Genomic DNA, 15,245 nt, shown 5'->3' with positions numbered 1-15,245 from the left:
CTGTTTGAACCTTTTACCTTTCATTAGCAGATTAAGTTTACTCATCTGTCATAACACATGTTTATGTTTTCATTTGAGGTTTAAGCCATTTCTACCTGAATTATAAATGGGTATGCGGCTATGAATTAATTAGCAAAATATAATTATATATAATAATAGTCTTATGATAATTATAGTCTGGGTTTGGTGATTTAACAAATGTCTCACTATTGACAGTGCTGCCGATATGCAGTATGCTGCCCTCTTATGGACTGAACAAGCTCTTACTGTGTTTATGGCTCAGTGACCGTAATAAAAGAGACTATGTATGAATCAAAATGCAGTCAAGTACAAATTAAACCAGTTTATCAGATGAAGATGGGAGACTGTAAAACTGAATCAAGTGTAAATATGAACAATTTTCTATGAGCAAGTCAAATCACCACATGGTTCTGAGGCCAATCCAGTGTTCTGAAGATTTAGAGTATAAGTGATGGTGTTTATTTGTGTCAAACATGTATATTGTAGACAGATTTGTCTGATAATGCAAAATGTTTCTGTCTGACTTCCCACAACAGGAAGTTATGTGAAAGCTGTTCATCCAGGAACCTGATCACACTGTATAGAGAGGAACAAATGATTACTGGCATCTGTCTGACACCTGTGCAGCCAAAATGTTTTTGCTGTTGTTGTTTGCCAGTGTCATGAATGTCTTTCAGTCTTTTTCAGAAGAAACTCTGCATGCTTACTATCCTGGGGACATCATCATTGGGGGACTTTTTCCCGTTCACCTAATGACCGATAGATCCACGACGCCTGGGCCACTCAACTGTCTAAAGTAAGTGTTTAACTGAAATGAGTCAGCTCACATGACACATGACAAAAATGAATTTATGTAGAAAAATTGTTTGTCCTCTGCTAATTTTGCAGCTATGATGTTGCAATTTTCCTCCAAACTCAAGCGATGATTTCGGCCATCACGGACATAAACCAGCGTACCCCGAGGCTTCTACCTAACCTCACCCTGGGATATGACATCTATGACACTTGTGGAGATGTCAACGTTGCCATCATGGCAACTCTTCGACTGCTTACGAACCAATCAGATCCTAACAGCTGTTTACCTGGAGCTCTTCCATCCACCTTACCTGAACCAAAAACAAAGGCGGTGATTGGTGAGAGGTATTCTGAGGTATCAGTAGCTGTTGCCCGAGTTGTTGCTCTATCATCACTTCCTCAGGTTAGTCTTCTGTGTACTGAATTGTGTTTTGTTACCTACCTTTTAAAAAAGCATGAAGCAAATGATTTATGACTAAATCCTTATGTAGTGTAAATGTAAGGCGTTGAAAATGATTTATTTCCTGTTTGCTACAGATTAGTTATGCATCAACTAGTAAACTCCTCAGCAACAAATTGAAGTTCCCCACTTTTCTGAGAACAATATCTAGTGATGAATATCAGACAAAGGCCATTACTGAGCTTGTGGTGCTGTTTAAGTGGAAAACAGTGGCCATTGTAGGAAGTGATGATGAATATGGAATGTACGGCAGTGACAGCCTTCAGCAACTCTTCCGTGATATGGGAATCTGCATCGACTTTGTTACCATCCTGTCTGGTGACTTTTCCCAGAACAATTCCCAAACAAGTATACATCTGAACGAGCTGGTGGAAGAGATCAGTCAATCCTTTGCAGAAGCTATAATCTTGTTCTCCAAGGATGCCAATGCTGATATCATCATTGAAGCGGCTATTAAATACAACCTCAACAGAACTTGGATTGCAAGTGATTCGTGGGCCACCTCTTTAAAGTTGGCTGAAATGCCAGGTATTAAATTGGCTGGGCAGGTCTTTGGATTCACCTCGAAAATGAGTGAGGTGCCTGGTTTTAAAGAGCACGTCACCTCAATGTTCAACGGAAACAGCAACACATTTCTTCAGAACTACCTGGATTACTATAAACGGAATTGTTCTGATACGTCTGAGAAGAAAACGGACATAAACTGCACCATAACAAAAAGTCAACATGGGTCCAGGCCATGTCTGCACCCAAGCTGCTTGGTCAATTACACTGACCAGGATCAATACAATACATACTTAGCTGTTCAAGTCATCGTTGAGGCTCTCAGACACTTGCTAAAGTGCGACAACCAACGGTGTGAACGTAGCCCCGATTTTACAGCTTCAGAGGTACAGTAAAGACGCCTTTTGTCACATATTCTACTCTGCTACTGTATGTCCCTTAAGGACTTAGCTATGGAAACACATTTTCTAGATTAGTAGACAGGAGGACAGACTGTGTGTAGTATATAATGAGCCTAAGAGAGTAGAAAGGAGCAGTACACCACATGCCTGACTGTCTACAAAAATGAATAGCTGCACAATATCAAACTATTGTTAAAAAAAATTGCAAACAAAAACAAACAAAAATTGCATCTTGTTATTGACAAATTCCTATGATTCTATTTACACTGTAAAGTAACCAAGACATTTGGAAGTAGATTCATTGATTTAAACTTAATTATGATTTTAAATCAAAGAAAATTTGTCTCCTCAGCTTCTCATGGAAATCCAGAAAGTCAATTTCACTGTGAAAGACACACATTTCTTCTTTGACAAGAATGGAGACCCCAGCACAGGATATGATATCGTCTACTGGAACATGACTGGATCCAAACAGGGTGCACAGATAATAACCATTGGAGAATACTGGCCAAACAGACATATCAACATAAGCACATGTGACTTTGTTAGAGATGAGAACGTAAGGCCAAAATCTCGGCATGTATTTTTGTCCTAGAATTATTTATCACTGTCATGTTGCACTGATTCTTTTTTGCACTACAAAGGTAACTATTTACAACTGCTCCAAAACGTGCCCACCAGGACAAGAATTCAAATCGCAAGTCAAGAAGTGTTGTCTTCTCTGTGTTCCATGTGCAGATGGAGAGTTTTCCCCTGGCAATGGTGAGTGGTTCATTACAAATCTCAAGCAGTATAATAACTCCCACTCATTATTTGGATTTTTATTCTATAACTTTAAACGTGCATGAGTACTATATTGATTTAAATGTTTCTTTATTGTCCACTTTGTCTTCCCAAATGTCAAAATAATGTTAATTTATAAAATCGGTCCTGTCCCAGCATTATAAATGTGATAAATATTTTACATTTAGAGAATTCAAAGGATTTTGTTGTTTATGGTGAATAAGTAAAAATAACGTTGTATTTCTTTGTGCACATTTGTAGGACAGAATTGTAAGACCTGTGGTCCTAAAAAATATTCCTCTGATCAGAGGGATATGTGTGTGAACAATACCAGTGAATTCCTGCAGTGGCAGGATCCCTTCAGTATCATTTTGACTTCTTTGGGGGTCTTGGGGATAATTGTTACCATTGTGTTTGCTATTCTGTTCTCAATCTATCGTAGCACTCCCATTGTGAAGGCGGTCGGGGGTTACTTGTGTTTCTTGGAGCTATTTTCCCTGCTCATCTGCTTCTGCCTTACTTTTAGCTTCCTGGGAAAGCCCACCAGGCCTTCCTGCATGGCAGGCCTGCCTGTTTTTGGCATGGCCTTTTCTCTCTGCATCTCTTGCATTCTGGCCAACCTGCTTCAAATCCTAGTGGGCTTTAGCTTTGACTTGAAGAGAACTTCTTGGATCAAGAAGCTCAATCAGCCAGTGGCTGTGGTGATCATTGTTTCTGGCATCCAGTTGGCTCTCTGTGTGCTTTGGCTATACCATTACCCCCCGTATCTACAAAATGAGACCCTAAGCCATTTCATCTTGGTGGAGTGTAATAAGGGCTCCAACGCATTCTTTATTGCTATGATATCCTACAATGCTTTCTTGGCTCTTATTTGTTTCCTGTTTGCATTCAAGGGTAAACAGTTGCCGGATCTTTACAAAAATGCCAGTCAAATCACCATCAGTATGGTGCTGTTTTTAATTATTTGGATCCTTTTCATTCAGATTTATATCAATTTGGTTGGAAAGTACAAACCAGCTATAGAAAGTGCAGCCGTCCTCATTTCTAGCTACAGCATCCTCGTCTGTCACTTGGCTCCAAAATGCTACATTATGATATTTAAGAAAGAGATTAATAATGAGAAAACCATTGCTGAGTACATCAGGAAGCATTATGAACAGAAAGGCATGGCTGTGGTGAGCTCTTAATAGCTTAACTATTCACGGGCTGTTTGTATTTATGCTACATATATCCTGGAAGAAGAACTGCCGGTGGTTTTTCCTACTTCACCACTTTTACTGACTTTTCTCATTTTGGTTTGTGTATTTAAATTATTTTATATGTATGTTAAAAAACAACGTGAAAAAGAAACAAATGCATGTAGGCATTTGGGTAAGTTCTGGGGTTTCCTTGCTAATTTTTGTCTACATCATGTTGATATTTTTGATCATATTGTCAATCATGTGGGACTAATGTGTTATTGTTTGACTGTTTGGAAGTTTGTCCAATATGGGTCAGACATACAGTACTGTACTACATACTGTAATTGGATCATTATATTTGTCTACACATATACTGAAGTAATGGGAACGTGTTTATAAAGACTTGTATTATCAGTAACTTTTTAAAATTAGATGTGTATATTTGTTTGGTCTATAAAGTTATGTTATTTGAGAAATTTTACATTATAAATGAATTATAATGAATTGCATCATTACTGTTACAACTCCCCTTTGTATAGAATTGTATTATTCAAATCACACATCCACCCACACACAAAGCATAAATCAGGATGTGGTTGTACATCTTGATTTATGCTTTGTGTGTGGGTGGATGTGTGATTCTTCCTGGATTACAGTTGATTTGTTACAATCTAAGCAGCTGCACTATGTTAAATCTACAAAGTTTAGAATAGAACTAGGTGGTTAATTTACATTAATTTAATTCACATTTACAATAAGTAACATTGATGCATGTCAGCTCCTACTGAAAACAGCTCCACCGTTCATGGACACGAGATTGTGCTTTTCCTCTATAACCACTAGATGGTGGTCTTCAAACATTCCGTGAGGCTGTCTAGCCTCCATGGTGCCTGTGCAAAGATTTCAATTTTTTATTTTTATTTTTTAAATGTGGTCTCATTTTTACAGAACACACACACATCATCTTTAATTTGGTTCTGCACCTAGTGTTTTATTTATTAAAAAAATACAAAACTTCAAAAAGTTTCCATAGGAAAGCATTATCAATTTGCAATCCCCTTTCTTTCGTATCCATTTCAAATGCATGGTTAAATACTGTCTTTTTAATAACAAAATTTTGTTTTACAACAGACAAGATAAAAAAAAACCCCACAAAATAATGAAAATGAGAAGCAGGAAGTTGCCATCTGCCTCTGGAGTTCCTGTGTTTCAAGTGTTACTCTTAAAGATGGGTGTGTGGTGGCACCTACATAGACACAGCTAATTGGCTACTTGTATGCAAGCATCTTGAATGCTGTCTGACAAGTTGTACTGGCACCAATATCAGCACGAAGCCACACCATACTGAGTTGTACCATACAGACTGATTCATGCATATGGTACTTTCTGCAAGTATCTTTAAAATCTGCATAGAAATCAAAAGCTATTCTATGCATGTTTGTACAGACAAAATCAGTATGTCATGTCAACATCTTGAAGATTAACACTTGATAGGGTTCTATACAAAAGTGGAGATCATGGATTAAGTTTAAAAAGCAACATAGCAGCCATTAGAGGATTTAAATCACCCCTCTGTGAGCTGCTCATAAGGGAGGTGAAATCAGCTGTCAGCAGGGCTTTGAATAATCAGCAGTTTATAACTGACCCTCCACCTTCATAAAAATGTTATTCTAAGTTTAATAGGAGTAACCCTTTACCTTTTTTCTGCTACAGTTCATTGCGTTGTGCTATGGCGATGAGAAACCTCTAAAGTAGATTTATTGTTTATTTAACCATACAACTGTTTTTCCCCAATGTTATCCAACTTTGGGAAATGGGTTCAACAGGAAGGTTTGTACAGGAATTCCCCTGGATTACATCAGACAAAAAAAAAAATTTTAAAAAAATGCAGGAATTAAAGTTGCAGGAATTAAAGTAGACAACAATCTCGTAACAGTCTGTCTAGAACCCATGGACAGAGTGTGATTCAGCCTCCTTTCAGTGAGGGTTGATTCACAGGTTCCATAGAGAACACAAAAATTTGTGCGTCAGGTCCCTCTCATTCTCCTGTCAAGTAACTGGCCTTAAAATGTAACGGACATTTAAGAAAAATAAGTGTTTCAATAATTAATGAAGGATGCTAGAGCGGTAAAACACTGCTGTGGTGGACAATGTGTTTAAACCACATGGGCTTGGCAAGGCTTGGCAGGCACCTCCAAGTTGCTCTCTCGGCCACAGCAGGCTGGCACTTCAAAAAAGTAAGAGTCCTCCGCAGGAGCTGGCGTCCCCTGGGAACAGATCTGCTGCACATGTTGCCTGTAGAAGACAGAAAGTTAAATTCTGTAGAAACACAAGATGTTCTTAAACCTGCAAATATTCCTCATGTGAAGACCCCAGAAAGCCCTTCCCTAACCAACTTTGAACTTGTGTATCAATTTACTCACCAGATAGGACGTGACATAACATAGTTAATGTCTGGTCTTTGGAAGCCATTGAAGGTGGAGGAGGCAGCCATCGTGTAGGCGCCCATGTTCTCAAAGACCAGCCAGTCGCCCACCTGCATTTCAGGCAGGTTACACTGCTCAACAATGCGATCAAGGCCATCACAGGTTGGGCCCCAGATACTGCAGGTGTACATGACCTCATCTGGCTTTGGTTTCTGTTTATATTAACAGATAGTTGGGAGGAGCAGGGAGAAGGAGTTAATATTGCCATTTCCCTCATCTTTTGACACAGGATTAAAAACTTTGCTGCCATTTTAATCTTTGAATTTAATTTACCTTGTGCAGTGTTGGCAAACAGTGTGCATGATCAAAGAATATACAGTTGAAAGATCCATACACTCCATCATTGACATAGTACATCAGAGTCTTCTCATTGGTCCCTTCATCTTCCTCTGTGGAAAATAAATATTAAAATCACTTCTTTCAGACAAAGTAATTTTTGTTAATCATGGTTATTAAATCATGGTACTACCATCAGAGCCTGATTCCTCATCCATGATGACCTTCTTGGCAATGATGTTGACCACCAGTGTGTAAGCAGAGGCCACATAGAAGCGCCCTGGCTCAGCAATGATCTTAACACCAGTATCAGCAGGGAAATATTTGTCGAGGGCTGGGTTGATAACAGCTGTGATCTAGAGATGACAAAATAAGCCACATGTAAATTAGGCCATGTCTTGTGCTACTGCCACAGATGCCCTGGTATTAAAGCCACACACCTCTTCAAATTTGAGTTGTCCATTGTCTGAACCAGGGAAACCACCACCAATGTCCAACAGGTTCATGTTGAACCCCAGTTCCTCCTAGGTCACAAAGAGAGTGTTTGTTGCTTTAATTATGTCTTCACCCAGCAAAGTAAACAGTTGCGTTTAGTTCAGTGACAACTCACCCCTATATCAAAGACATAGCGGGCATCACTGATAGCCTGGGTATAAGTCTCGGGATCAGTGCAGCCACTGCCAACATGAAAACTGACACCAATCACATCCAGCCCCAGTTTTTGAGCCTGCTCCAGAAGACTTCGACAAGATTTGAGCTGGGCCCCAAACTTCACACTCAGGCGACACACTGCCTTTGAGTCATCTGTAGCAATACGCAGCACCAGCCTGAGCACAAAGACAAAGTTGATAAAGACAAATGCAGAGACAAAGGCAGAGAAACCACTAAAAGTCTTAAGGACTCAAGATAGTTAACAAGTCTTACTTTGCATTGTCATGACAACGGGCCACTTTCATGAGTTCCACCTCACTATCAAAGGTCATCATCTGGACCCCATGTGTAGATGCATATTTTATCTGAGAAACTTGCTTGCAGGGGTTGGCATAGATGATTCTACTTGGAGCAACACCCAAAGCCTGAACTAGCTGAATCTCCATCTAGAACCACAAAGCAAGCCAGCCAAGGAGAAAAAAAAAAAAAGAAAAAAAAAGTCAGCCAAAAAAGGGTCTCAATCCTAAAATCGTCAGTTTTTTTGACCATCAATAAATTTGCATTGTAATCCTGAGAACATTTAGAATCTACACAGATAACCCAATTGTCACCTTGCTAGCACAGTCAAAGCCAATGCCCAGGGATGCCAGTGTTGCAACAACAGGGCGGCTGTCATTGCATTTGACCGCATAGAAAGGAGTGACGCGAGGCAGGTTCCTCGTCCAGCGCAGGTGTTTTCTGACAACATCTCCCAAGTCACAAACATAGAAGGCATCCCGGTCATCCTGTAAGAGTGGGTGGAAAAAAAAAAAGGGGGATGTGTGTTAAGCAAAAGCAGTCCTGTAACAAGAAAAAACATTCAATACTGAATATGCAATATTACAGTGGAACGATAAACTAAATTATGCTATGTCACATTAGGGCAATTGCACTTCCAAACACTTAATGCGATGTAAAGGGGGAGATTACAATTTGACAACTTTCTGAATACAAAAACAATAATTTTAGATGCATCCTGTTGACATTTATCACCTAACAGAAAGGGGCCATGTGTATAGCCCTCAAACAATGTCAGCACAGGTAACTTACCGACATGGATGACTCGTTAATCTTCTGCTCAACAATATCCCGAGCAGAGAAACCCTCCTCCAGGAAAGAGAATTCAAACTCAGTGGGAGTAGCAGTGTTCATGGTCACAACAAGTCCTTCTGATTGGTCACAAGTAAACTGGAAGAGGGAGGGAGGACATACAGAGATTACATTCAGCGTTCACAACACTGTCTTTTGTCTCCTTGGGAGCCCATTTCATTTGCTGTTCATAGAAGAGTCTCAAACAGTGAGTAATTCTAGAGCACTGTACTTGGCTGAATGGCAATGTCTTACATTATCTGTATGCAAGAAGACTACGCAGTATTAAAAAGACACTTACTTGGATACAAAAGAGATGGAATCTAGTGTTGCAGTTACTCAGGTGCAGAGAAGCCAAGGAGGCTCGCCAGTAAAGTTAAAACCTTTCAAATAAGACTCAAGGCCAGGGCCTGATGAGTAGGCAGTGAGTGATTTCCTTGACTGATGATTCTGTAAACAAGAATAGTTGTTAGAATGAACAAAAACTAATGCCCTTTTGAAAAAATAAAAAAATAAAAATAATATAGTAATAGCAATACTACATATATTTAATTTGTAAAATAACGTAAAAATGCATATTTTGAAGTTTAAAACAAAGTTGTGGATTATTCTTTCAAAATAATCATCAACACGACTTGCATAGCAGTAACCACTAAATACACCGTTCTTCGTCATTAATAGAGCACATCACGCCGGACAACTTGACAGGATATGGCACCAAAAGTCAAACAAACAACAGACATGTAAAGCCCCACCCAGTCACAGTTTAATCCAATTACAAAAGAGAACTGCCTACAACTTGAAGAGTGGCATGAAAGTGAACCAATGACTGTGTAGCAAAGGACGCCGACGTCAATATGCCGATGCCGGTTCCGCTTCCATTTCCTCACGCCATGAGGCATATTACTTAGCTAGTAACCGTTTGAAGTTGCCGTTAGCTGGCCAAATCCAAAACTTTTTCAAGTAACATTAACGCTCTATGTGCTTAAATCTATGGTGCTAAAAAGTTGTTAACGTTACCAGAGGGAAATTGTTGTTAATTTAGTTACCTTTAGCAACAAACTAACTGCTAACTATCAAATCCTCTGCCACGTCCTAAAGTTGTGTAACAATTTGAAGCGCTTCAATTTGAAATTAAATTTGCGCTACACTTACGATTGTACCCTTCCTCCCATTGTTCTTTGTAAGCCGCCATGACTAAACCTCTACTGGTTAGCGTAGTTTGCCAAGCTAAACCCAGCTGTTGTCAGTAATACGACATAGAAAAGCCATCACTTACCTTAAAAAGCATTTACAAAGAGTTTTTCCATTACACCCGAATGTGGGGATTAAAAAAAGGGAAGACCGCTGCTCGAGACGCACGTTAGCTCTGCTACGAGGGCTTACACAAGTGAGGAAACCAGAAGGAGACCCGACAGTATATATAGAGAGGTCGTTACCATGGCAACGCAGCCAGCTGAAACCGGCCTCCCATCCACGTAGAAACCGGTTTAAACTTGTCACCTCATCCACATGGTGGAGTAAGCCAGACACACGGATAGATAATGTTGTTTAATAGGTAGCAAAACTTGTCCAAACCGGTTTCATTCTGTCCATATTTTAGCCGTGTTATTACATATTTTAGTAAAACAAAGACAGACAGGGCCCAGCAAGTCAGCACCATACACTTTACAGATATTATATATATGTAGTTAATGGGGTGTAAAAAAACGTATTTTTTCTTTTGCCCTTTTTTACCGCACTGATAAATGATCATCATCTTTGTAGCCAGTGCATGGAATAAAAAAATACTATTGTTGCAATTAATTTTTATGATTTAATGCTTTTCTATGTCACACAGTATATGATACTAAATTGCATATTTAGTAGTAGCTGTTCAGATCAGTAAGATTTCATCACAGTGTACTCATGAGAAGTTATAATGTGCATTTTATGGTCAAGGCAAAGAGATAAATCAATGAAATTAATGAATCCATTAATTTTCATGCTTGTACGGTTGGTGCAGGTTTGAGACCAGCTGTGATGGAACAAATCCTGGCTGCATTTGTGTCAACCCCATAGATGCTGTCTCATGGTGACAGACGTGCTATGGTCTGCTGGCTCTGATGGACAGCACGGTCCAAGTGATGACAACAGACGGCTCAGTCTCACTCTTGACCTACCTGATGGGATTAAGTGAGATCACAAGGTGGCTGGTAAATGATAAAGCGTAAACACACGCACATATGTCACAGCAGCTCTGTAAAATCCAGTTATAAATAGAGTTAGAATCTATTGTATCTGTTGATGTGAATTCACTAATGCATGCATGAGAATTTCTGGAGGTAGCACATAATGTGTCTACCCAAGTTTGTAAACCAATTTGTTTTTTTCTGTGCAGAAATAAAAAGCCACCACAAACCAACTTGAATGGTCTGCAGAACTAAAAGGAGTAAAGCAGTAAAATATCTTTTTCACTCAGTCACATCATTTGTTTCCCAACTACATTTCCGCCTTTACTGTATGTTGTAGACATTTGGTTTGAGAGCAGACATGAGCAAATGGAGGAGAATTAAGAATTTGGTTAAAGTGACCCAACTGTACATGTGGAAATGTTGCACAGGCATCAGTTCAAGCACACTTAACAGGAAACTCTAGGCCTTCATGAGGACCACATATTTGTGGGCTTAATTATCTTTTCCAGGTCTTGAAGCCGCAATCAAGATGGCATTTTACTCTTTGCACAATGGGGTTTCCATTCAAATCTTCTGCAGGAATGGAGAATGAAGTAATTTTTTCCAAGTACTTTAATCACAAAAAAGTAAAAAGCACAGTTCTTTACAGTTCTTCTTATGATTTGGTCGAAAAGAATCGATGTTGAGCACAAACCTGTATTATGACATAATCGTCATAACTCTCTTTATCATTAACATACATAAGATTTTGTTCCTATAGTATTGCCCTGAATTTGAACTTGTTCTAGCAGGCCTCACCTCCTCTGCAGACCCATGGCTCTTGGGCAGGAAGTGGGCCCAGACTTGGGGAAGAATTTAATTCCAACAGATGTTTATTCGCTTGTGCGAAATCACAAGACCACACAACAAAACCAGGCTAGTTTGCTTCTGTTTCCTCCAGTTCATTTCCTTGTTGTTTCTGTTTTTTGCATTTTTCTGTCCTCTCTTTCACCCCCACACCTTCTCCTGCCCTTGAAATGTCTATCTCTCACTCTGTGTGGAGTTTTTGTTATCATTACTGTGGACCATTGTGGCCTGACCTGCAAGGCTTCACAAAAGACAGCGGTGATGATTGTTATTGGGCCACCCACAAGATACCGTGTAGTGTACGGGCCTTGGTGACTTGGTGCCGTGTGCATTGCTGTCTGATTTTGTATTTCACTTCTTTGTTACCTCATACTTGTATAATGAAATACCACAGTGTTTTGTCAACTTGTTTCTCCTTTGAGCTCAGTGTGCATGACACACTGAGCTGATACATTAAGCAAATGAAGCACCCCTACTACTCTACAACGTTTGTGCTATTACCAAGTAACATGGAGTATACATTTTTAAGACATTAAGAGCCTGTTCTCTATCTGATTTAAAAAAAAAAAAAAAAACTTTAGGAAATTTGTTTAAATGTTAGATGCCATTTTGTTTACCTACCTACTTTTAGCTTTAGGTGTGTGTACCAAATATCCATTTGTAAATACTGAATTCAGTTTGTGAAGTGCCTCTAGCATATGTATAATACTTGGGCTGTGTACTATTCAAATGGTTTCCTGTTGTACGCGCAGCAAATAAAAGGTATGTCTGTCCTAGATTTCATATTGAAAGTATTGTCACGATAACAGTGATGATCATTTTTGTCTAACATGATGTGCTTTTTGTCTCCTCTGGAAAATAAACAGTGCATCCTTGTTGTTCACAAGAATATTTGAAAGACCTTCAAATTATAAACTGCTTCGCTACTTGATATGAACTGTTTTTTCTCACCAGATAATTCCAGTGGAATCTTTTAGAGATATGGAAAAATATTTATAAAAATGTAAAGGCAAAGAAAAGAGGATTAAATGTATTTAAATAAATGATTGTAATCAGTTACTGAGAAAATATGTCATTAAAATTATACAGACAGATCAAAATGTGATAACAAAGGGGTTACATCTGAATTCATTATCTGAATATATATGGTATTATATAAAATGTTTATTTGTAGAATATAACTTCATATCTTTTTTACTGTGCAGGAATGCTGCAGGAATCTTTTTGCACATTTCCAGACAATGTGGGTCCTCAGCCACTAGGGCAAATTTAAGTGTAAAACCATCAAGAGTAGGTTGGCTGACAAAGAAAGCGCATTAGATAAAGATGTGGGAATACCAACCTTGGCAGGAAGTAGTATTTGTTGTTGTTGTTGTTGTTAATTCAGAAAGACGATGGACCTTGAGATGAAGGCAATAACGTTGGACGGTTGGGGTTTAGGAAGCCAGTGTGCCATTGAATAGGCTCCAGAAACGGTCTAAAAATTACTAACTTGCTGGAAAACTTTACAACTTCCAGCCAAGGTTAATAGAAAGAAGGAGCTCTACTTACACCAAAAGCATCTCTTGAAGGAATCTCTTAAAAGACAGTAGTAACAGAAGGAATGATTACAGCAAGAATAACCTCTTTTAGTGTTTATATGGGCCCCTAAAACACATTTTTAAAAAATGTAAGCCAATCCTTTAATTTGCAAAAGGAAGAAGTTGTAATGTCCTTTTCCAAATCATTTACCATAAGAAGTCCCACATCAGTGTAATTCATTCAGTGGTTTGTTTCTGCAATGTTTTGTATGAGTCCTTATGTTTTAAAGCATCCTATTTATTGAGCAATTCACCTACTAACTGTCACCTTAACGTGTACAGTATGTACTAGTTACACGGACAACTGAGACACAGTTTTACATAGTTATGTATAAACATGTAACCAACCACTGTAAGTGAATCATTCATTGATTTAAACTGACTCATTCATTCAAATACAGAGCCACAGGGGTGTGGGGTCAGTGGTCAAGGTGTTTAGTCTTCATTCTATATGTGTAGCCCAGACAGCTACTTAGAGAGGAAATGTTTGTCTGCAAGGTCCATCAGAGCATATGGTACCTGGCTTTAGTTCATTTGTCATTTCAGATTAGATGGAGGAACTTTGATATGGAAACAGACAATATGGACACACACAGAAATATCCTAATCAACTTTAAGCCCTGATGACAGTACACAATCCATGCAGACAGCTGGGTAGAGGTAAAACCAACACTGCACGCGATCCAACCAGCCCCAGACTGGGAGTGCATCGCTATAAATGCTATTGTAATCCCTGAATTCCAGTACAAACCTGATGATTTGGTTTTGTTGCAGCTGCTGATTGGAATAAAAAGGAGAGGGAATCGTAACAACTCAAATGAGACTACATGCAGTGACAAAGTCATTCCATGGAAAGAGTCAAGGTAAATGTCATAAACTGTATTTTCATAAAATACACTAGACAATGGGTGGATTATAATTTAGGTCCCGCTCTAGTGTCTGGGTGTTACTGTGATACTTTAAGAAAAGGTCAATTAAGGGTTTGGTTTTTGTGGATCTTTGCTGAGTCATCCATGGAGAGTTAATTCACAGGGCTGATGCCACGCTGTTCCTGCCTTGCCCTTACTCTGTCTGACACACACAAAAGTTGTACATATAAATCTGACCTATTTTGTTTTAAAGCATTGCATGAACTATGTCCTATGTATTGCAAAGTGCCAAAATTACTAAATGGTTGACCACCACCACCACCAACAAAGGAAACACTTGAACAGCAGTTAATGAAATGAATCACCAACTACACTTACACAGCTAAACCTAGTGTATATGAAGTTTTCTAACTGTAGCTAAACACAGCTGTACCACAAAACCCCACTGAGAAGAATAAGTTGAGGAAGAACATGTTTAATTGTCTTTTGATTTAATACATTCTTAAAGGCCACGTTCACATTTTTTCAAGTCTGTTTTGCAATAACAGTCAACAACAGCTGCCTGTGGTGACACTGAGAGGGGTCTTAACCATTCCTCCTGTCACACTGACCACAAAGGAAGGGGCCTAAAATGAACACGAAATGGAAGGAAAGAAACAAAAACAATTCATCGACACGGTGATATCCTTAGATATATTTAATACATGTTTCCACATATAGAGGACTGTAGATTTTGCTCTCTATCACACTGCAAACTTTAGGAGCTTGACAGGCAACCTCAAGAGATTTGACTGTCAAGTTCCTAAAAATTGCAGATAACACAACAATCATCGGAAATGATGACAAGACTGCATATCGACGGGAGGTTGATCATATCCACCAGGCCTGTGGAAACCCTTGACTTCTTACGGTCCACCTTCTGTCAAGACCTGGCATGGGGGAATAACATCAACTCGATCCTCAAAAAGGCTCAGCAGAGGATGTACTTCCTGCAGCACCTGAGGAAGGTGGACTTACCATAGGACCTGCTGATCCAGTTCTACTCTGCTATCATTTAGTGTGCTGTGTGCTCCTCTATCACAGTCTACTT

The 15,245-nt window shown here is 39.1% G+C and overlaps 2 protein-coding genes across 2 annotated transcripts; one reads left to right on the top strand and one right to left on the bottom strand.

Moving 5' to 3' along the window:
- The first annotated feature begins 611 nt into the window (after nucleotides 1–611).
- LOC137101518 (G-protein coupled receptor family C group 6 member A-like) lies at nucleotides 612–4,738 on the top strand. Its single transcript, XM_067480011.1, has 6 exons — nucleotides 612–817; nucleotides 910–1,219; nucleotides 1,354–2,166; nucleotides 2,534–2,740; nucleotides 2,826–2,943; nucleotides 3,226–4,738. Exons 1-6 carry the CDS (start codon nucleotides 654–656, stop codon nucleotides 4,149–4,151), a joined length of 2,538 nt encoding a protein of 845 aa, XP_067336112.1. The 5' UTR covers nucleotides 612–653; the 3' UTR covers nucleotides 4,152–4,738.
- A 372-nt stretch (nucleotides 4,739–5,110) lies between these two features.
- On the bottom strand, nucleotides 5,111–10,123 carry odc1 (ornithine decarboxylase 1). Its single transcript, XM_067480012.1, has 11 exons — nucleotides 9,966–10,123; nucleotides 8,988–9,136; nucleotides 8,648–8,785; nucleotides 8,170–8,343; nucleotides 7,832–8,004; nucleotides 7,518–7,734; nucleotides 7,348–7,431; nucleotides 7,101–7,263; nucleotides 6,905–7,020; nucleotides 6,569–6,783; nucleotides 5,111–6,440 (listed from the first exon to the last, which is right to left on the bottom strand). The coding sequence occupies exons 3-11, from the start codon at nucleotides 8,747–8,749 to the stop codon at nucleotides 6,302–6,304; spliced, it is 1,383 nt and encodes a 460-aa protein (XP_067336113.1). The 5' UTR covers nucleotides 8,750–8,785; nucleotides 8,988–9,136; nucleotides 9,966–10,123; the 3' UTR covers nucleotides 5,111–6,301.
- Between the last annotated feature and the right edge of the window lie 5,122 nt (nucleotides 10,124–15,245).

Source organism: Channa argus, chromosome 16 (genome assembly GCF_033026475.1).
Source record: "Channa argus isolate prfri chromosome 16, Channa argus male v1.0, whole genome shotgun sequence".
In the NCBI taxonomy this organism is placed as follows: domain Eukaryota; kingdom Metazoa; phylum Chordata; class Actinopteri; order Anabantiformes; family Channidae; genus Channa; species Channa argus.
This window is presented reverse-complemented; position numbering and strand designations above follow the sequence as displayed.

Bases quoted from the DNA above. Each gene is read 5' to 3' on its own strand.
- LOC137101518 (XM_067480011.1), top strand. From the start codon at position 654: ATGTTTTTGCTGTTGTTGTTTGCCAGTGTCATGAATGTCTTTCAGTCT. The intron at 818-909 runs GTAAGTGTTTAA...CTAATTTTGCAG, and splicing joins GGGCCACTCAACTGTCTAAA to CTATGATGTTGCAATTTTCC. The intron at 1,220-1,353 runs GTTAGTCTTCTG...TGTTTGCTACAG, and splicing joins CTCTATCATCACTTCCTCAG to ATTAGTTATGCATCAACTAG.
- odc1 (XM_067480012.1), bottom strand. From the start codon at position 8,749: ATGAACACTGCTACTCCCACTGAGTTTGAATTCTCTTTCCTGGAGGAG. The intron at 8,344-8,647 runs GTAAGTTACCTG...CCACTCTTACAG, and splicing joins TTAACGAGTCATCCATGTCG to GATGACCGGGATGCCTTCTA. The intron at 7,021-7,100 runs GTAGTACCATGA...TATTTTCCACAG, and splicing joins TGAGGAATCAGGCTCTGATG to AGGAAGATGAAGGGACCAAT.